The sequence below is a fragment of the Suricata suricatta genome, chromosome 14 (assembly GCF_006229205.1).
Source record: "Suricata suricatta isolate VVHF042 chromosome 14, meerkat_22Aug2017_6uvM2_HiC, whole genome shotgun sequence".
NCBI lineage: Eukaryota > Metazoa > Chordata > Mammalia > Carnivora > Herpestidae > Suricata > Suricata suricatta.
This window is the reverse complement of record NC_043713.1, coordinates 47153646-47176199: the sequence shown is the minus strand read 5'-3', so window position 1 is coordinate 47176199 and position 22554 is coordinate 47153646. Positions and strand designations below refer to the sequence as shown.

Sequence of the window (22554 nt, the reverse complement as noted above, 5' to 3'; positions counted from 1 at the left end):
TTTTGAGGAATCTCCACACTGTTTTCCAGAGCGGCTGCACCAGTTTACATTGCCACCAACAGTGTAGGAGGGTGCCCATCTCTCCACACCCTCGCCAGCATCTATAGTCTCTTGATTTGTCCATTTTAGTCACTCTGACTGGCGTGAGGTGGTATCTCAAGAGCTTGATTTTAATCAAACAACTGTAGACAAGTTGGTATATAGCTCATAGAGAAAATGAGGTAGGCCATGGGAATTTATTGGACAGGTGGAAAGCAGATGGTGCTAGAAAGTTAGGTTCGGGGAACCTGGGTGGCTCAGTCGGTTAAGCGTCTGGCTTCAGCTCAGGCCATGATCTTTATGTAAAACATTATGTATTATGCTGAAGAGATTGTTACCATGCTTTATCTTTAGGATTAAGTCTAAGTTTTTCAATTTGAGTGCCTACTTCTATTACTTGTAGGCAGTGCTGTGTTGAGAAAGAGGCCATGTGATGTACTTGTTAAATCTGTGAGTTCTGGATCTAGGCTGCCAATATTTGAAAACCATCTCACCACTTGAAGGTGGTGACCTTGTGCAAGTTTTTTAACTTTATAGTGCACCAGATTCCTTATCTGTAAAATAGTGATACTAATAATAACTACTTAATATTGTATTAAATATTTTAATATATGTAAAGCATTTGGGAGAGTTTCTGGCACATAGTAACCAACATATGTGCCAGCTATATGTGTTTATATATTAGAGTGCTGTCCTTCTGAAGTAGCACCATTACAGTTATCTGTGCCTGCTGTGGACCATCCCAGCCAGATACAGTGAGATACTATAAAAAAGTTGTAACAGAGATTTCACATACTGATTACTCTTATGTTCTTCTTTATGGTTTTTGAAACTGCTAATTTCTAGAAAGAAACAGAAAAAGAATGGCCAAAAAATAAACATGAGAAAATTTAGATGGTTAAGAAATCTTAGAAAATTCTTATATGTCTTCTTGGCAAGGGGGAGAAGTGGGGATACTTACTTTTTAAAAGTTGCCGTGAAATATACATAAAATTTTTCATCTTAACCATTCTTAAGTGTAAAAATGGTATTAAATTTTAAGTGTAACAGTGGTGTTAAATACATTCATAATGTTGTGTGACCATCACCACCATCATCCCCCAAAGCTCATCATCTTGTAAAACTGACATTTTTTACCTATTAAACAATAACTCCCCATTTACCCCTGTCTCCAGCCCCTGACAGCCACTATCCCAGTTTCTATCTCTGTGATTGTGACCATTCTGAGTACCTCATAAAAGTGGAATCATACAGTATTTGTCTTTTTGTGACTAAGTCATTTCACTTAACATAATGGCTTCAAGATTCATCCATATTGTAGCATATTACAGAGTTTTTTCTTTTTTAAGGGTGAATAATATTCCATTGTATAAACCACATTTTCCTTATCCATTCATCCATTGTTGGTCATTTGAGTTACTGCCATCTTTTGGCTATTGAGAATAATGTTCCTCTGAACATGGGTGTACAAGTAATCTTTAAGACCCTGCTTTCAACTCTTTGGTATGTATATCTAGAAGTAGGATTGCTGAATTATGTGATAATTACATTTTTAATTTTTTGAAGAATTACCATATTCTTTTCCATGGCAGCATTTAATATTCCTACCAGCAAGGCACAAGTATTATAATTTCTTTACATTCTCACCAACACTTGGTATCTTCTGTTTTCTTTCTTTTCTTTTCCTTTTGATAGTAGTAGCCATCCTAGTGGATATAAAGTCATACTGTGATTTTGATTGTATTTACCTAATGATTAGTGATGCTGAACATTTTTCCATGTACTTACTGGCCATTTATGTATCACTGAAGAAATGTCTGTTCAAGTCCTTTGTCTTTATTAGTCAGGTTTGTTTTTTTGTTGTTGAGTTGTAGGAGTTCTTTATTTTTTTATTTCTTTATTTTTTAATGTTTATTTCTGAGACAGAGAGAGACAGAGCATGAGTGGAGGAGGGGCAGAGAGAGGGAGACACAAAATCTGAAGCAAGTCCAGCCTCTGAGCTATCAGCACAGAGCCTGATGCGGGGCTTGAACCCACATTATGTCCTTCGACATACATAAATTTTAAATTTTTATATAGTCCAGTTTATCTATACTTTTGTTGCCTGAACTTTTGGTATCTTACCAAATCATTGCCAGATCTCATATCATTTGGCTTTTACCCTGTTTTATAGTTTTAGTTCTTATGTTCAGATCTTTCATCCACTTTGAGTTACATTTTGTATATGATATAAAAGCCAAATTTCCTTCTTTTGCATGTGAATATCTATTATTCCCAGCACCATTTGTTGAGAAGACTGTTTCCCCATCGAATGGTCTTGGCACCATTGTCAAAAACCATTTGATTGTATACTCTTATATTAGAGTATATACTTCTGGGCTCTCCTGTTGATCTACACACCTGTCTTTATGTCAGTACTATACTCTTTTCATTACTGTAACTTTTAGTAAGTTTTGAAATCAGAAGGTAGGATCTCCAGTTTTGTTCTTTTTCAAGATTGTTTTGGTTATTTGGAGTCCCCTAAGATTTCATATGAATTTAGGACAGCGTTTTCTGTTTCTGCAGAACTCATCATTGGAATTTTAATATAGATTGCTATGAATCTGTAGATTTCTTTGATATCTTAACAATATTGAGCTTTCCAGTCCATGAATATGCCAGGTCTTTCTATTTATTTATGTAGTCTTTAATTTCTTTAAGGAATATTTTGTACATCTCTTTAAGTTTATTCCTAAATATTCTTTTTTTTTTTTTTTTAACATTTATTCATTTTTAAGAGACAGAGACAGGCACAAGTGGGGTTGGGGCAGAGGGAGAGGGAGACACAGAATTTGAAGCAGGCTCCAGGCTCTGAGCTGGCAGCACAGAGCCCAATGTGGGCCTTGAACTCATGAACCATGAGATTATGATCCAAGCCGAAGTCAGATGCCTAATGGACTGAGCCACCCAGATGCCTCCTAAGTATTCTTTTTGATGCTATAACTGGAATTGTTTTCATTTCTTTCTCTTCTTTTTTCTTTAGGTTTATTTTTTTCAGTAATCTCTACACCAGTGTCAGGCTTGAACTCAAGACCCTGATATCAGGAGTTGCATTCTCTTCTGTCTGACCCAGCCAGGCACCCCTCATTTCCTTTTCTGATTATTTGTTATGAGTGTACAGAAACACAACTGATTTCTGTGTGTTGATTTGTATCCTGCAACTTTGCTGGAAGTCTTCCCTTATTAATTTTGGTTTTTTAAATTCCTAGCTGAAGTAACATTAGAACCTCTTTAAATTTTTTCATTATGAAAAGTTGGAGTTCAGCTACTCTACTATACATGCATCCTTTATGCTCTGTTATGTTCATTCCTTGACAGATTATTCTGTTTCAGGTTTTCATATAAACCCTCTTTCAGTGTGTAGAATTTCTGATGTAATTGAGGTACAGTAGTGTTCATTTAGAAATCAAGGTATCTGTTGTTCTAATTTTTTTTGTAACATTTATTCATTTTTCGAGAGACATAGAGACACAGTGTGAGCAGGGGAAGGACAGAGAGAGAGGGAGACACAGAATCCAAAGCAGGCTCCAGGCTCTGAGCTGTCAGCACAGAACCTGATGCAGGGCTCAAACTCACGAACCTAGTTCATAACCTGAGCCGAAGTTGGCCGCTTACCTGACTGAGCCACCCAGGCACCGCAATCTGGGTTTTTTTTTTTTTCCAATCTTTTTTTAAATTAAGCTTTTTTCTAAAAATGTCAAGACATAAACTAAAAAAAGTTATCCCCCCCCAACACAAACTGGTAATCACTTTTATAATCTTTTGTGTTTATATTCTTCATTGTTCATTTCTAATTTAAAGTTTAAGTGGTTTTTGTGGGGTTTCTTTTTTTTAGGAAATATTACATATATACAAAAGTAAAAAAAAAAATCGTATAATGAACTCCTCTATACCCATCACTCAGCTTGAACTATCATCAATAAATGGCCAGTCTTATTTTACTCATGTTCCAAGTACTTCCATCCTTCGCTCAGTTATTTTGGAGTTTCTGACATAATTTATTTATAAATATTTTAGTATGTTTTTCTAGTAGGCTTTTTTAACTAGAAAGAGCCATTATCACACTAACAAAACAAATAATTAACATCCAATACCTATTAGATAATGTTCAAATTTCCACAATTATCTAAAATATCATTACAGTTTGTTCAAATTTGTATCTAAAAGACATCTCTGTGATATTTGATTTTTTCAATGTAGCTTTATTTTGTATTTCTTTTATGAGATTAAGTATCTTTGCTTATTTTTAAGAGTGATATGTTTTATGAAATGTTACATTATTCTTTTTTTTTTTTTAAGTTTATTTTGAGAGTGAGAGAATGAGCAAGGGAGGGACGGGGGGAGGGGGAGAGGGAATCCCAAGCAGGCTTCACACTGTCAACATGGAGCCTGATGCCGGACTCTAACCCACAAACACTGAGTTTGTGACCAGAGCTGAAGTCAAGAGTCAGATGCTCAACTGACTGAACCACACTTATTGCTTATTTTCTAGGATTGTTGGCCTTTCTCCTCTCAGTTTCTACAACCTGTTTAGTTGACTTCAAAAATTTGAAAAATTGGCAATTCAAATTTGTTGTTAGTGATAAAGATTTTATTTTTTTTAATTTTTTTAATATAACACAATTTATTTTTTGTAACATATGCAATTATTTTCCATCATTTACAATACAGTAGTTACAATGACACTCCAAACAGAAAAGCAAAGTAAAAAACCAAAACACCAACTTCTATTTAATGTAATTAGACTTATACAGAAATTAGAAGGTTAAGTAACAACTAGTTAATCACCTAATTTCACAGCTATCTGAAGTGGCAATCGTTATATAGCAGCTTATCTATGATACACTCAAGATACATGATACATTACTTGCCCATAAGCTACGACACAGCCTGCTTAATACCTTTCCTTAAATTCCACCTCTATACTACAATATACTTGAGGTCCATGCAAAAAAAGTAGCTACCTTTTATATAGGAAATGGATGATTAAGTCTTTGGTGTTGTAAAAGCAACTTCATTTAAATATACCCACCCCCACCACCAAAAAAAGAAGAGGGAAAAAAAAAAGTAAAGAAAATAATAAGGGAAAAACCCAAGACACACTTCCCAGGGGAAAAAAAAAACAGCATGTATTTTCTGTCCTTGACGGAGTGTATTAAATAAGCAAACACCCCAACAAGTAAAACAAGTACTATATTGTAAAAATATTTAAAAAAATGATAACTCTCTCACATGCATAAATGAAAGATTGCACACAAAGAACTCACATCTTTTCAAGCTTCAATAGTAAATATTTTGCTACTATGTGTTAAATACTGCATGGTTTGCCCAAGCTAAGATGAAACCACATCATGAATCAATAAGCATTTTGCATTTTCTTTCATTATCTACTCAAAGTCATGCCTACTGCACCTCTAAACATTTCATTAAATCCAATGATACAACAAACACTCCCAAAATAAACTTAGATTGTATTGCAGTTTCACTTAATAGTATATAAAATGCTGTGTTGTGACAGGTATCAACTATCCATTAGATACTGAATCAAGTTTTCTTAAGCACTACTCACTGCTTGCTTTTCTTGAAGCTAGATCATTCTGAAAATTTCCTGTTAGACCTATGAGTGCAAACATACGGTATCTGTCCTTCTCTGCCTGGCTTACTTCGCTCAGCATGACACCCTCAAGGTCCATCCACTTTCCTACGAAGGGCCATATGTCATTCCCTCTCATTGCCATGTAGTACTCCATTGTGTATATATACCACATCTTTTAAAGTAACCTGTGCTCATGGTCATATGTCTAAGGATAAATATGAATATTTTACATTAAAACTGCTCTTCATTTGACTTACTGTTTTCCCCAGAAAATCTATTGTAAAACATTGAGGAATAATTCTGAGTTTTAGTACTCACTTGTTCCTCACTCAGTGAGAGGTAATTAGATTATATGCTAGGAATGATAGCATTCATTCTTCACAACAGTGAAGAAGACACAGTGAGTTTTGGGGGCTTTGTATTCATTTTTTAAGGAAAATGTGTAATATAATTGTATAATGAAATGGTAGCAAAAATAAGCCACATACAAGTCTTTCTTGGTAACCCTAATAACAACATTGTAAACAGCTACATGGACTACTTGTAAAACTGGGAAGGAATAAATAGTCTTCCAATTTCTTTTGAAGAGCAGCAATATCTTCTTTTTGGTTATCATATTGTGTATCACATAGGTTTACCAATAAAAACAGCTTCAAGTTTAAACTATCATGGGAGTGTCACTGCTGCATATTATAAAACTTATTCTAGGTGATCTAGAAATGAAGCAAATACAATATCTTGAAATAATTTAAATAGAACCAGACATACTTGAGTTGTTAATAAACATTTGATAGGCAACTAGCATTCTGCCATCTTCAAGCATAAGGTTAGGTTCTTTATCCTTTAAAAAATTACTTTCTGTTGTTTTATAACTGGTTTTAAGATCATTAAGTTTTTATTAGGCAGAGTCCCTATCTTACGCATCTTTACATCCCTGTAGGTAAAAGTACTTGGCACATACTAAAAAATTGATAAGTGGGATGTGAATGAATTGCATAGTTTATAGCTTGATCAAGGGAGTATTTTCTTGAACATCAGTATTTTAAATCCCATAATGCATAAAAGTATCAACTTCAGAAAATTTTTTTGACACTTACCTATTTTTCAAAGACAGAGACAGAGCACTAGTGGGGGGTGGGAGAAGCAAAGACAGAGAGGGAGACACAGAATCTGAAGCAGACTTCAGGCTCTGAGTTGGCTGCACAGAGCACAATGCAGGGCTCAAGCACACAAACTGAGATCATGATCCGAGCCTAAGTCAGACACTTAACAGACTGAGCCACCCAGACCCCCTGAAAATATCAGTGTTTTATACCTGTTTAAAATCCTGAAATATTTTACTACCCATTTACTTTAAAATTTCTGGTTTTAGACAATACTATAGAAAGTTGGCAAAGGAAAAATAAGTCCCCATTCTACAGGAATGACGTGCTTTTTTGCTTGTTCTTTTCCTACTTTTAAAAGAAATGTGTATAGCTTATTATATTGTTATGATCAATATTCATAGTGTTTTATATGTTACTTTTTTAATGTTTATTTATTTTTGAGAAAAAGAGAAGGAGAGCAGGAGTTTAGGGAATGACAGAGAGGGAGACACAGAATCTGAAGAAGACTCTAGGTTCTGAGCTGTCAGCACAAAGCCCAGTGTGGGGCTTCAACTCATAGATGGCAAGACCATGACCTGAGCCAAAGTCAGAGGCTCAACCGACTGAGCCACCCAGGTGCCCCTATATGTGGCTTATTTTTAATTATTATTTTGTTATTTAAACTGTGTTTGCTTTTCCATGTTGTACATAATCATTTTATAATTTTTTATATACCCATTTAAAATTGGGTCAGAAATGCCTGCATGGCTCAGTCAAGTTGAGCGTTGAACTTCGGATTGGGTCATGATCTCACGGTTTGTGGGTTTGAGCCCTGTGTCAGGCTTACTGCTATCCATGCAAAGCCTGCTTTAGATCCTCTGTTCCCTCTCTCTGCCCCTCCCCTGCTCATGTGGTCTCTCTCTCTCAAAACTAAACATTTTTTAAAAATTAAAAAATAAATTTGGTCGGTTTCATTTTTAGGCTCTTAATTTAACAGGGATAAAATATTTGGCAGATTTTTTCATGTTCCTCAGTGTTTCAGAGTCTTTAGGAAACCCCTATTTTATGATGTGGAAGAGTCAAGAAAATAATATACTTTTTAAATGTTTGTTTATTTATTTATTTATTTGAAAGAGAGCATAAGCACGTGGGTACATGAGTGGAAATAGGAGCAGAGAGAGAGAGAAGAGAATCCCAAGGAGGCTCCATGCTGCCAGTGCTGAGCCTAATGTGGGGCTTGATCTCCTGAACCATGAGTTCGTGACCTAACTCGAAGTTAACAGTCAGAGGCTTAACTAACCAAGCCACCCAGGTGCCCTAACATTTACTTTTTAAAAAGAAACAACATGCCAATTCATCAGATTATAGAACATATGAAACAAATATTACATGGTAGATAATGTTTCTAAATTGTTGACTCCTCATAGCTATGCTCTAGTACTCATCACACTATGAGGAGAGTCCATTTATATACACTGAAAAGGTTAAGAGAGGAATACAGCAGGTTTCAGTATATTTAGCTAATAACCATGTGCCTTATGAATGGTAAGTATTGGATATATGTGTGAACTGATGAGAGAAGGTAATTTCTAGTACATTATAATACTAGGTTGGTCAGAGTACTTTTTCTAATTTCAATCACTTATGGATTCTTAAAGGTATTAAATCATTTATGGATTCATAAAGGTATTAAAAGCAGATTTTTTTTTTGTATTCCATATAGTTCCATATAAAATTAGGTTTTCCAACTGTGTGATAACATCAAAGACATGCCTGAAGGGTACTTAATTTTTTTGAAAGTGGGGGATCCACTTGGAGAAACCCGTATAAGAGGCTACTTGAAAGACATCAAACATGGACTTGTCTGGACTTTGCAGGTTTTGAAGTATATATAGGAATCAAAATTGACTCATTACTTTTAAACCTTTATGTCAGTTTAAACGAGAGAGGAAAGATGTTTTAAATGGTAGTACTTGAAATATATAATTTTTACTTAGATATCCAAGGAAGTCTTCCCATAGGAACTTACATCTTAAAACCCCCACTGTATCTTGAGATTCTTTTTTGCTTCATTTGACCAAAATGTAATAAAATGATAGCTAAACATGCCATATACAAGACAGTTTGTACACTGATCACAAGAATATGTTAAGCTATATGCATTCTTTTAAATCTGGGAAAGAATTGAAAAAGTCTCAACTTCCATTGAATGCAATGTGTGAATGCAGTATGCAAAGGCCATTTTTGTGGAAAATTCTGGAGATGTTTGTTACCGAGTTTTTATATATTTTTTTATCTTCAGCATAATTGTATCCCTTCATGATTGTTCACTTTAGTGTCTTATGTTCCTTTTGTGACAAATGCTGCTAGTATTAGGGTCAGAAATAAATTTACTGATAATTTATTAGAGCGTGTTTTATGTTTTAATAGAATTTAATAGAAATTTCAGAATTCTTTAAATTTCAGAAGTTTGAATAATTCAAAGTATTCGTTGGACACAACTTTTTTTTGCCTTTTTAAATCTCTATCAGTATCAAGTTTGTTACTTGATTACTTTTATTACTGAAAAGCACAAGTAATAGAATTTAAGATGTTTATTTTTCAAAACCATTTTATTTTTTTAAAGGTGTTTATTTTTATTTTATTTGTATTCTTATTTAAACTTGTTTCACATGGGGGCACCTAGGTGGCTCCGTTGGTTAAGTGTCCAACTTCAGCTCAAGTCATGATCTGGTGGTTTGCAAGTTCGAGCCCCATGTAGGGCTCTGAGCTCTGCTGACAGCTCAGAGCCTGGATCCTTCTTCAGATTCTGTGTCGCCCTCTCTCTCTTTCCCTCCTCTGCTTGTACCATCTCTCTCTCTCTCTCAAAAATAAAAAATATTTAAAAAAATAAAATAAACTTGTTTTGTGTGTTATAACTACACGTATGGGCCCTTAATTGTTTCATTTCCTCCAGTAGTCATATGTTAGCCAAAGTAGGGGGAATTTGTAGTACAGCCCTTAGTCTTATGAATGCTCTTTCCTCAATAGGTATCTCAGGTTGCCAGTGTTACAATCCCAAATACTTTGTTGAACAGACGACCTGTTCATACAGGAGCTACATTGTTGTATAGCCTCATTCCTTCCGATGGGTGTGGAGCAGGATTAAAGCACACTTTATAGGGGTTCTAATTGTAGATGCCTAATTGACTTGATGAATAGCAAATGCTAAAATTTAAACACACACACATAGACATACACACATAAACCTGTTTCAGGGCTGATCTGCGTGACAGAACAAATGCCTCACAGGTGTTGAATGCTTACAAGATAAAAGAGTACTCTTTCCATATTTCCCAAGAATTTTCTTTTGATGTTTATAAGGATTTTCTATCTCATTGTTTCTTTTCTTGAAATGGTCATGGCAATAATCCATTTCATCTTTGGCTGCACTGAGTTTTAGAAGTCAGGTAAAATTAAAAGTAAAATCTATCAGGTAAATTTTCACACACTTTGGGAAGAAGAGAGTAAAAAACTGCTGACTCTAGTCTTTGGCCTAATCAGGTCATAAGTTTTCTTAACTCTTCAAGAATGATTTGATGCTTTAATAAGTACTTCCAAGTTTTCATGAATTTGTCATTACCTGAAAAAGAAGGAAGCTTCTCAGCCTAGAACTAGATAGATGGAAAATATTTTCCTTTTATGTTTTATATTTTAACAATTTTCCAACTATTAGGACAGAGCTTTTACCATAATTTTTTTTAGGTTTTTGAGCTTATTTGTAGATTGACTTGAAATTGTAAGAAGTAATACAAAGAACTGTCATATACTCATGCCCAGTTTCCCACAGTGGGAGCATCTTTCACAATTGTAGTACAATAGCAGGTCCAAGAAATTGACATTGAAACAATTTACCAACCTTCTTCAGATACCCCCAGTTTTATATGCATTCGCTTCCACGGTGTTTTATTTTAGATACCTGTGACTACTAGCAAAGATTCTGCATGCCGCTTTTTTTAGAAGCCCTCAGCCCTTATTTTCCCATCACAGCCCCTCCAATTTGTGGCTACCCATAATATGTTCTTTAGAATTGTTTTTTCCTTTCAAGAATGTTAGTTATGGGCGCCTGGGTGGCTCAGTCGGTTAAGCCTCCGGCATCGGCTCAGGTCAGATCTCACGTTTGTGGGTTCGAGCCCCGCGTCGGGCCCTGTGCTGGCAGCTAGCGCAGAGCCTGGAGCCTGCTTCAGGTTCTGTGTCTCCTTCTCTCTCTGCCCCTCCCCCTCTCATGCTCTGTCTCTCTCTGTATTACAAATAAATAAAACATTAAAAAAAAAAAGAATGTTAGTTATATAAGTAGAATCGCTTAAGATGTACCCTTTGAGATTGGCTTTTTTTCAGTCAGCATAATTTCCTTGGGATCCATCCAAGTTGTTACATGTATCAATCCTTCCTTTTTATTGCTGAATAGTGCATGTGCTACAAGTATGTACCAGGTCTTTTGGGTTTGTTTTTGTTTTGTAACAGTTCACTTGTTAAAGGACATTTGGGTTGTTTGTAGTTTGTAGTATGAATAAAGCTGCTGTGAGTATATGATTATTCATAACTTTTTTTCATAATTCATAATATTTGTTTATTCACATTTTAGACTGTAAAAATAAAGGTAAAATGTATCATTTGAGTTGGACATTTCCAAGATGTGAAATTTGAGAAATAGGGCAAAACCTAAGGCAAAACAGCTGTCCAGGGCCTTTCCTTTTCTATAATGTCTGGATTTCCTGGCAGCAAATCATCACTACGTGGGATGAAGAAGAGGTGGCTTTCCTGTCAGTGTTTATATCATCCTGTCAACCTCGTCCCTAGTCAGCAGCATTGGGGGGGGGGGGGAGGAATGTGTGAGTTTTTTAAAACTTTGATTTGTTTAAATTCTGTTGTTTTGAAAGCTTTTCCTAAATTATACAGATAATAAAAAGTTCTATTCTTAGAAATAACAACATTATTGATGTTTCTATGTACATTATGTGGAAAGTTTTTCTAAATGTGTAACTTAACTAGAATCCATAGATTAACTACTGAAGGCAAATTGTATCTTTGATTTTTCAAAAATTAGTCAACTAATACCTATTTATTGGGGACTAACCCTACCCCAAATAAAAGAAATTCTTGAGTGATACAGAACTTCTAAACTTGCTAAGCATTATTTTAAAAAGTAAATAAAATATCCACAATTAGGAAAACTGTAGAATACTAAAAAGATTGATTTAGGAATCAGAAAAATTAAACAGAATCTTTTTCCTCTATGATAATCATACTGCAGCAAATAGAGGTCATAGAGAAAATAGAAAACCAAATAGTTTAGTGTTACTAAATAGACGATTATTTTTCACTTCATGATTTTAATAACTATTATTCCATCAAGTGATTGTATCATATTTTACTTAAGCATCCCTATTTTAAGCAGTTTATATTGCTGTAAATTGTTCAATATCCTTTGTGATTATGAGTTTCTCTATAGTTTGGATTATATCCTTAGGTTAGAATCCAGGAAATGAGATAATGATGAGTCTTATTAAATATTACTAAATTGCTTTCCAAAAGAATTTTATTCATTTATAATATCTCCAGAAGTATGGGAGTATAGTTTTATAGCACTTTTATCAACATACAGTATATTACAATCTTTATATAATTTTGCTAAGTAATTGTTTTGGTTTGAATTTATATTTAGTTGCTAGTAATGTTGGATAGATTTTTGTATTTGTTTAATGACTGTTTTCCTCCTTTTGTTAATTATTGTTTATGAAAATTAGAAATGTCACTCTATTTTGTCCATATCCTTCCTTGCAGTTTCAGTGCCCTTCAGCCTGCTTTCTTCACGATAACCACCTGAGTCCCATAGGCAGGAGTCTGAATGTTTTGTGTCAGACTCAGTTAAAATAAGAAATAGCATGTAACAGCTATCTTGAGTGACCTTCATTAAGTACTTTAGCATAAGCAATTTTGCTCCTCGTCCAGGACTTCCTGCCACGATCTATTTTAATCCCAGAAGACTTGAGCCTACATAAGCACTATTGCTGTTAGCAAATACATAGGCTATGTCAGAACACAGACTTGGTTTATAGTGAACCTCTAATTATATGCTTGCCCCTGCTATTATGAAGGAAGTAACTCACTCTAGGTGGAGAAAATTTCACTCTACTTAGCTGTCATATAATAGACTAAAAGCAGTAATATTGCAGATACACTTTTGTGACCTCAGGGTACAAGTAAGGGAAATACACTCTCCAAGCTAATGGGACCTGGCTCATTATTCAGAGCCCAGAATCGAGTAACTTAATAGTGTAGCATTAGACTCATAATGAAACTCAGATCAACTGCTTTAGAAATGGTAAATGTATAAATAAAATACTGTGGGTTTTTTTCTTTTTCAGGTTTACAAGTAAAAGTAACAAAACTGAAAAAAGAACGAATTTTGTAAGTACCAGTATATAACACTGATTTCTTATTTTTAAATTAATTGGTACTGATGTCCTATTTGACCTCAATGTCTTAAGAGAAAATTAGCTGTTAGTGTGGACCTTTGATAGTTGACTATGAATTTTTCAAAACTCTAAGATAAAAAGAATAACTTAATTTTGAGTATATCTTAGTATTTGCATGTATTTATAGGTTAATAGAATTTTTATATATGCACACATACATGTGGGTTTATATACATATAGTCTTTTTCCATAAAGTATTTATTAAGACAAGAACTGGCCTATGAATTTATTTTGATCTGTCAATGTTTATCTTTTCTCATCTGTGATTAACACCTGAAATTTAAGATACTGCAAGAGAGCAGGAGAGTAATTCTGGGATTTCTGACTGAAAAAATGGAAGTAGGGGCTCCTGGCAGGCTCCTGCAGTGTGCCGTGTGACTCTTAATCTAGGGGTTGTAAATTCAAGCCCCACATTGGGTGTAGAGACTACTTAAAAATAAAATCTTAAGGGGAAAAAAATGGGAGGAAATGAGACCCCTTTTAACTAGTTTGAAATTACCAGAAGTTCCCCTGAATTGTTTGGTTATTAAGCCCAGAATCGTATCTGATTTTCTAAAAGTCAGAAGCAAATTTTATTCATGGTTCTTTAGGGCTTCCACATTCAGGAATCTGAAACAGATGATATCATATAATATTATTGTTTTTGTTATAGAATATTACTGCAAGCAGTTATGCAAACAGAGGCAGGGCAGAAAGAGGAGAGAGAGAATGCCAAGCAACCTCCATGCTCAGCGAGGAGCCTAACACAGGGCTCGAACCTGTGGCCGTGTTCATGACCTGAGCCAAAATCAAGAGTTGGATGCTTGCTTAACTGACTGAGCCACCCAGGCACCCCTATGTCATTGTGACTAATAATTGCATTTGCTTTATGGCATAAACCACTGGGTCTCAGTTATTTCATATTCCTAAAGCTTCCAAGGCTCTAACCAAAAGCTGGAGTTAACAATCACCCATCAAAACACACCCAGTTGTTTTCTCCATTATGATATAAAGATAAAAATTGGGAAGTTCTTTTCACACCTAGAAAATCATGTTTGAGAGACTTAGATTCAGAAATATAAAGCCATAAATTTATAAAACACATTTTTTAGAATGATTTTATGATCCTACTTAGTGACATATAATGCTTTACATTATTGAAAGTGTGCATATTCCTGTCTAACATGTCATTTTAAGTATCCTAAGCATAGAATAATCCATTTCTCTGTTTCTTATGTTTAGTTCCCACAACTGAGAGATGTTCCTATAGAAGAAATTAAATAAGCCTTTTCTGAGTAGTAAATTTAAGGTGTGAATCTTATTAGTTAGGATTTTGCAAAGTACTCAAAGTATCTCTCCACAAGATACTTATTAATTACACGAGGAAAAATTATAATAGTACAGCAGGAAAACCAGACAGAATTCATCTCAATCAAACTATGAAAGTTAATATCACTAACAATCCTATGTGTCAGCCCCGTGTACTGCCTGATCTGATGCACTAAGAGGAGCACAGCGTTACCTCTGTGGTAGTCTTACCAAAAATGCAGATCCCAGAGTTTATCATGGGGAAACATCAGAAAAACCCACGTTGAAGAACCGTCAAAATAACTGACCAGAACTTTTCAAAGGTCACGATTGTGAAAGACAAAGAATGATGGAGAAACTGTTCCAGATTGAAGGAGACATGACATTGAATGCAATGTAGGATCCAGGATTGGATCCTGGACCAGAAAAATAATGTGAGGGACAGTTGGTGAAATTTGTATAAGGTCTGTAGGTTAGTTAATAGTATCATATCAGTTTCTTGATGTTCATAAATGTATTATGGTCACACAAGATGTTAATATTTCGAGAAGTCGAGTGATAGATACATAGGTACTCTGTTGTGTGTTTATAACTTATTTATAATAAGCCTGAAGTAATTTTAAGATGAAACCAAAAAATGGAAAAAGGGGCAGCTGGCTGGCTTGGTAGAGCATATGACTCTTGATCTCAGGATCTCGAGTCCCACTTTGGGTGTAGAAATTACTTAAAAATCTTTTTTAAAAAATGAAAAAATTTTAACATTCATCCCTTGAGTCTGAAAAGATCAAGTTCTCTTCAAGTATTTGTTGGCTATTGAAAAAATTCAGTGTTCTTTTAGCCAGGAATAGGAAGGAAATGGCTGTTGGATAGGCAACCAAAAATGACACTACAGTTAGACTTGTCCTACTCCTATTGTGCAGAGAGTAGCAGCCAGTGCAGCTTTTGGGGCATGATCTACTCCTTGGCACAAATTACCTTTTTTTAAAAAATTATTTTAAATGTTTATTTTTGAGAGCGAGCATGAGCGGGGGAGGGGCAGAGAGAGTGGGAGACACAGACTCCAAAGCAGGTCCAGGCTCCAAGCTGTCAGTACAGAGCCCAACATGGGGCTCAAACTCACAAACCGTGATCATGACTTGAGCCAAAGTTGGGTGCTCAACCAACTGAGCCACTCAGGTCCCCCACAAATTACCTTTTATTTCTGTGGGCAATAGTAGGGATTTCACAAACCCTCCAGCTTTTTAATGTATTTTAATTGGTATTGATGGTATTATCTTATGTCTATGTATGTCAGAATTATCCGAATACTTGCAGAAGAACACTCTTCCCATAATAAGAGTTATTCCAAAAATAAATATATTAAAATAGCATCAGTTGGATGAGGAAAAACAGAATTATTTTTTTGGTTAGTAAGTAAAATTTATCTTTTTTCAATTTGAAATCAAAAAGGGGAAACATCTTTGTTTTACTTAGGAATAAATACACTTTTCTTCAGTGGAAAATATTTTGAGTCCTTTGAGATTTAAAATTATGAAGTGTACTTTTCTGTTGTTTTCATCTTCATTTTTATATATAGTCCAGCTAGCGTTGGTTGCTATGGACATTGCTAATCAGAAGATAAGTTATATACCAAATTTAAATAGTTAATTACTGATTGCTGAAATTATTCTACAAGTGTTCTCTTTTTTAAGTTTGTTTATTTTGAGAAAGAGAAAGCACACAAGGAAGAGAGGGAGAGAGAATCCCACGCAGGCTCCTCACTGTCAGCACAGAGCCCAACATGGGGCTCAGACCCATGAACCATTTAGATTGTAATGTGAGCTGAAGTCAGACACTTAACCGAGTCACGCAGGGGCCCCTACAAGTGTCCTCTTTTATGTACAGTAACACTATATAGGAATTCTTATTCCCTCTGGCCTTTTCTAAAACCAAAAGTGCAACGTTTCAGAGTTTATTAGTAGTTAGACCAAGAGTTTTTATGTTGTACGTTGGTTCGGTGTTGTTAATGATCATGTTAATGCTGTGTTAACAACCATTGATTAGAATGACATCCTTTAATCAAAATGTTACTTGTTTTTTGAGAGAGAGTGTGCACAAGTGGGGAAGGGACAGAGAGAAAGGCCGACAGATGATCTGAGGAGAGCTGAGCAGGCAGCACAGAACCTGATGTGGGTCTTGAACTCACAAACTCTGAGATCATGACTTGAGCTAAAGCTGGATGCTCAACCGAGTAAGCCACTCACGTGCCCCAAAATGTTGGTCACTTTTAAGAAGCAGTACAAACCTCGAAGTTACTATGTTTACTATTTGATTATACATTTTAAGCTACATTCACTAAATGTTGTTAGAGGAATTTAGTTTTATTTAAATGGATTCTTCAGGTAGCCTTAGTAATTTTATTTTATAAAATAGTACTATTTTAAATTATTTACAGCTACAAAATACTATTTTTTCTTAGCTTGATTCAGAATGATCTCGCTACAGTTGAAAGTTGACACATAATTAGAAGTGATCTAGATTTATTTTACTGCAAGTGCATTCTTTTATTACTGACTTTCTATACAAATGCATTTCCACACCTATAACCAGTCAGCCACATGAAAAACTTCTTAAATTTATTGGAGCTCCTGGGTGACTCAGTCATTTGAGCTACCAACTTCAGCTTAGATCATGATCTCACAGTTCGCAAGTTCGGGCCCTGCATCAGGCTCTGTGCTGACAGCTTGCTCAGAGCCTAGAGCCTGCTTTGGATTCTGTGTCCCCTCTCTCTGTCCCTACCCTGTTTGTGCTCTCTCTCTCTGTCTCTCAATAATAAATAAATGTCAAAAAAAATTTTTTTTAAAGAACATTTTAAATTTGTAAATGACTGCTGAATTTTACTTTCTCAAAAATCATCTGTAACACTTTGGAATTTTAAAGAAGGGAAGGAAACAGCTGGTCTTTCAGTGGCTGATGATAGTGCTTTACTTCACCTGTAGTTTGTAAAGTCATTTGATCCTCTTAGGAACCTTCTAATATATGTTTTAACTGCTTTGTACCTGGTACCTCAGGTAGTTTGGGGTTGTACATTTTGAAAGCACAGGTAAGTAAATTCCCTGACTAATCAGAGAAGTAAAGGGATGCTTTATTTTATAGTAAGTTAGATATTTGCACTGTGGGACCAGGAACTTGGGCTTTCTTATATTACCATAATACCTACATCTCAGTATATTTTACAGTTTACAGTTGGGGTGCAGGAATAACCAGGATGTCTTAGCTCCATATTGTTAGGAAAACTGTATTAATAAGGAAGAGATTCCCGATCCTTAGGGATTCCCACCTGAAAGAAGCAGTTAAAAGAAGAATCAACAATTTTACCATATTTTTTATCACTTAATTGTTTCAGACCTGTGTTTTGATGATAGTTGTCTCTGCACATGGTTAATGCTTTTCTCTTACACAAATTTATTTATCAAATTAAGCATGTAAAAATATTGACAAGTGAATAGTATGAGAGTTTTTGAAGAGTTCTGCCTAAGCTGGGTCCACCTGCTTCTTCTAACCTGCTTGTGACGGGGACTAAATCTCTTCACCAGAGTATACCCTTTACTTACCAACTGACGGGCTGCTTTAATGGTCAATCAGTGAGTCTTATCATCATCCTATTTATTTTCCATTTTTTTCTTTTTTTCAGAATTGTTTGGGTTTCTTTTTTAAGTTTTGTTTATTTAAATATTTTTTATACCTGATATGGAGCTTAAACTTACAGCCCCGAGATCAAAAGTTGCACACTGACTGAGCCATCCAGGCACCCCTGTTTGCCATTCCTTAAAGAAAAAAAACTACATTAATTTCCTAAGGAAATGTAAAAGTAACATTTACCATATTCAGCCATCCAGCTTTATAAATTCACAAATTTAAAAAATTACAAAGGAAAAATCCTGCAGTTCTGCAGGACTGTTTTCATACTTTTAATTCCTTAAAACAAAGATTATGGAGAATAACTTGAATACATAGTTTCTCCATTTTCTTTATTCACATAGTAACAATTTCATTCCCTTTAGTGTTTCTTTACCTCTCCAGTAGAGAAAACTGGTGTATGTCTTATATAGGAGGGTTTTTTATCTGTCATTTTATAGTCACGTTTTCATATACAAGATTTATCCACTTTTACACACCAGCTATTATTTACATGCCATTTATCTAAGATGTTCATTTATCTCAGAAAGACAGAATGCCACCTGTCAGGTAAATGATACTGAGTATCTAGTAAGATGCTGCCTATGACATAGATACATCGAGCTTACCTTAGATGGGTGAGGTTGGATATTTGTATTCTAGGAACTAACTTCCTTTAGATGAGGTCCAAAGTAGACTTAGCTTACAATGCAGTTCACTCTTAATTTTTTTGAAATTGTGTGACTTTTTTTGTACCATTTAGAATTTATCAATTTGCTTTCTTAAGGAATTTGTTAAATTGTCCCTGCAATTTGTACAATCCTGTTATGTTTACCACTGAGTTGACATGCATATTTTATTAAGTAATTGAGGCTAGTTTTAATTTTAACATAGGCCATCAGTCTATTTGGGTTTAAAACAAATACTATTATGTTCTGATTCATTCTAAATAGACAGGAATAGAATATGTAGATGTAGAAAAATCAGACATCACATTATTGTTACAAAGTTTCTCTTATGGGCACCTCTCTTATGGGAGGCTCAGTCAGTTAAGCATATGACTTGGGCTCTGCTTATGATCTCATGGTTTGTGAGTTCAAGCCTTGCATCAGGCTCTGTGTGGACACCTCAGAGCCTGGAGCCTACTTTGGATTCTGCATCTCCCTCTCTCTCTCTGCCCTCCCCAGCTCGCTTGTGTGCGCACGCGCTCTCTTGCGCTCCCGCTTGCTCACTCTCTCTCTCTCAAAAAAAATATACATTAAAAAAAATTTTTTAATAAAATGTTTTCTGTTCATAATTTAAGGAAAAAACCTGTGAACTGTTCATTCTGTGTGTGTGTGTGTGTGTGTGTATGTGTAATTCTTCAATATGTGAATCTGGAATATAATATTTGGTTGTATTTTTATGATATAGATTACTTAGATTAAATGCTAAATTTAAATAGGTATTGGCAGCTAATCAGTTAACTTATAAAATGTCTTTAATTGTTCCCCCAAACTTTTACAAGATTTTAGTTTGGTTATATTTGTTGAATACTTTCAAAGCAGGATTAATGAAAGATTGGTACTGCTTCTGAATTAAATCCATTTTCTAGAAATATTAGAAAATTATTTTTAAATTAAGAAACAGCCAAATTAATGAGTTTCAGCTATCACTATTATTATTTCCAAAATTTCAGATGTCTATGCAGTAGGCTGTTACTTTTAGGTGTGTTGATTTTTCATTTTTTATTCAATATCAATTATTCAACCAGTATCTACGAAGTACCCCCTATATTGGATATCTGACATTTTTACTTAGTTGGTTTTTTTAAATTTTTTTTTACATTTATTTATTTTTGAGAGACAGAGACAGGATACAAGTTGGGGAGGGGCAGAGAGAGAGGGAGACACAATCCGAAGCAGGCTCCAGGGTCTGAGCTGTCTGCATAGAGCCTGAGGCGGTCCTCAAACTCACAAACTATGAGATCATGACTAGAGCCGTAGTCGGACACTTAACTGACTGAGCCACCCAGGCACTGCATTAGTTGGTTGACTTATCTGTTTTTCTGCCACTGATACTACATTCTAGCCATTTTGACAATCATTTTGACATCTCGTTTTTGTAGTGGATTGGTTTGTCATAATTTGATATTTTAGACCCTTGAGGGGACCGGGAAATATGTTTCAACCACAGTATTTTTTTCAGCTTCAAGACCATACAGAAAATCCTAATCAAATTTAATGGATTTTCTTAAAATTAATTTATATGCATAATTTATATAATAATTTGATTAAATGTTTATTTTTGAGAGAGAGAGAGACAGAGCGTGAGCAGGAGAAGGTCAGAGAGAGGGAGACACAGAATCAGAAGCAGGCTCCAGGCTCTGAGCTGTCAGCACAGAGCCCACAAACTGTGAGATCATGACCTGAGCTGAAGTTGGCCACATTATTGACTTAGCCACCCAAGCACCCCAATAATTTGATTTTTTTAAATATAATGATGGAAGTGTAGAATATGATACTACCTTGGAAAGTAATTCATTAATCTACTAGAAGCACATTTTAGGGGCGCCGGAATAGCTCAGTCGGTTGAGTGTCCAACTCTTGATTTTGGCACAGGTCACAATCCCAGGGTCATGGGACCGAACCCCATGTTGGGCTCCACGCTCAGCATGAAGCCTGTTTAAGATTCTCTTTCTGTCTCCCTCCCCCTGTTCCTCTCCCCCACTAACTTGTTTTCTCTCTTTCTCTCTCTCTCTCTAAAATAATTTTTTAAAATAATAAAATAATTTTAAATTTTTTGTTTTTTCCTGACTATAGAATCACAGTGGTAAACACTTAAATAGAACCTACTATGTGATTGTACTTTTCTGGGTGCTATACATATATTAATGCTTAGTCCTTGCAAATGCCCTATTGGATATATACTAATGTTTTCATTTGTACTTGCACTAGATCACATAGCTGACAAATGAGACCTGAGATTCAAACCTAGTCATTAGGATCTAGGGTTTGTGTGCTTCCACTCTACTATAAGCCCTGACTTAAAAGTAATACCAAGTAAGAAGTTTAGGCAACAAAGAAATTAGTAAGATAGAAAATAATAAATCTCCTGTAATTGGAATACAGATGAATGGAGATATGTTACTTACATTAACAAATGTAGACAAAATAATAAATAAAAAAACAGTAAATGTACATTTTAATAGCATTTTTTACAACATAGAGTCGATGATGGTATCAGAATCCACTCCTTCCTCTGTGACCCAGCACTGTATAATGAATGCCTGGTACTTGGGACAATACTTTTATAGGGCATAAAAATACTACAGAGCACATTCTAGGATAATGTAAAGTCTGATTACAAGATTTTTTTTTTTTTTTTGAGAAAGAGCATGCATGGGTTGGGGAGGTGAAGGGGAAAGGTAGAATCTTATGCTCCACACCCAGTGTGGAGCCTAACACGGCTCATTCTCACAACTGTGAGATCATGACCTGAGCCAAAATCAAGAGTTGGACACTTAACCTAACTGAGCCACTCAGGCACTCCAACAAGATATTTAAACTTTGCCCTTGAAGTTGTTTATTTTGATATAAGAAACACATGTTACATAAGTATGAGACCATATTTTGGAATTCTTACAATAGAACTATCCTGTTAGAATTTTATTATTTTTTTAAACTTATTTCTTGACTTTTAGAGATGCACAGAGACTAGAAGAATTCTTCACCAAAAATCAACAGCTGAGAGAGCAACAAAAAGTCCTTCAGGAAACAATTAAAGTTTTAGAAGATCGGTGAGTCTGGTTCTTGGGTATTCTTGAATAAGTGGTAATTTCCTCCCTTAATAGAACATTGGTTTTAACTTATAAAACAGTTCTGGGACTGAAAGAACACTTTTCCCAAACTGATGTCAACTTTGGATAAATACTATATACTTTTAGAGGTTTGTTTTTTTATTAATTACAGCAGTCTCATCAATCTACCCTTTAAATATTTCTTGTGGGTTTTTTTTTTTTTAATGTTTATTTGTGTGAGAGAGAAAGTGAGTACGAGCAGAGGAGGTATATAGGTATATATCATGAGGGAGACAGAGGATCCCAAACAAGCTCTGTGCTGCCAGCAGAGAGCCTGATGTGGGGCTTAAACTCACGAACCATAAGATCATGACCTGAGCTGTAGTCCGATGCTTAACTGAGTTAGCCACTCAGCGCCCCTAAATAATATTTATCTGGTATTGATATAAGATGAGCTTAAGAGTAGTAATGTTCTGGGGTGCCTGGGTTCAATTGGTTAAGCATCTGACCCTTGATTTTGGCTCAGGTCATGATCTCCCGGTTCAAGAAATCAAG

The 22554-nt window shown here is 35.1% G+C and overlaps 1 protein-coding gene across 6 annotated transcripts in view; it reads left to right on the top strand.

Annotated features, from left to right (window-relative positions):
- RBBP8 (RB binding protein 8, endonuclease) overlaps positions 1–22554 on the top strand; it is an 84057-nt gene that overhangs the window by 5316 nt on the left and 56187 nt on the right. For all 6 annotated transcript variants that reach the window (XM_029922707.1, XM_029922706.1, XM_029922704.1 and 3 more), the window contains 2 exons: positions 13167–13209; positions 21904–21999. In XM_029922707.1, coding sequence (XP_029778567.1) covers positions 13167–13209; positions 21904–21999 — 139 coding nt within the window. The remainder of the gene's footprint in view (positions 1–13166; positions 13210–21903; positions 22000–22554) is intronic.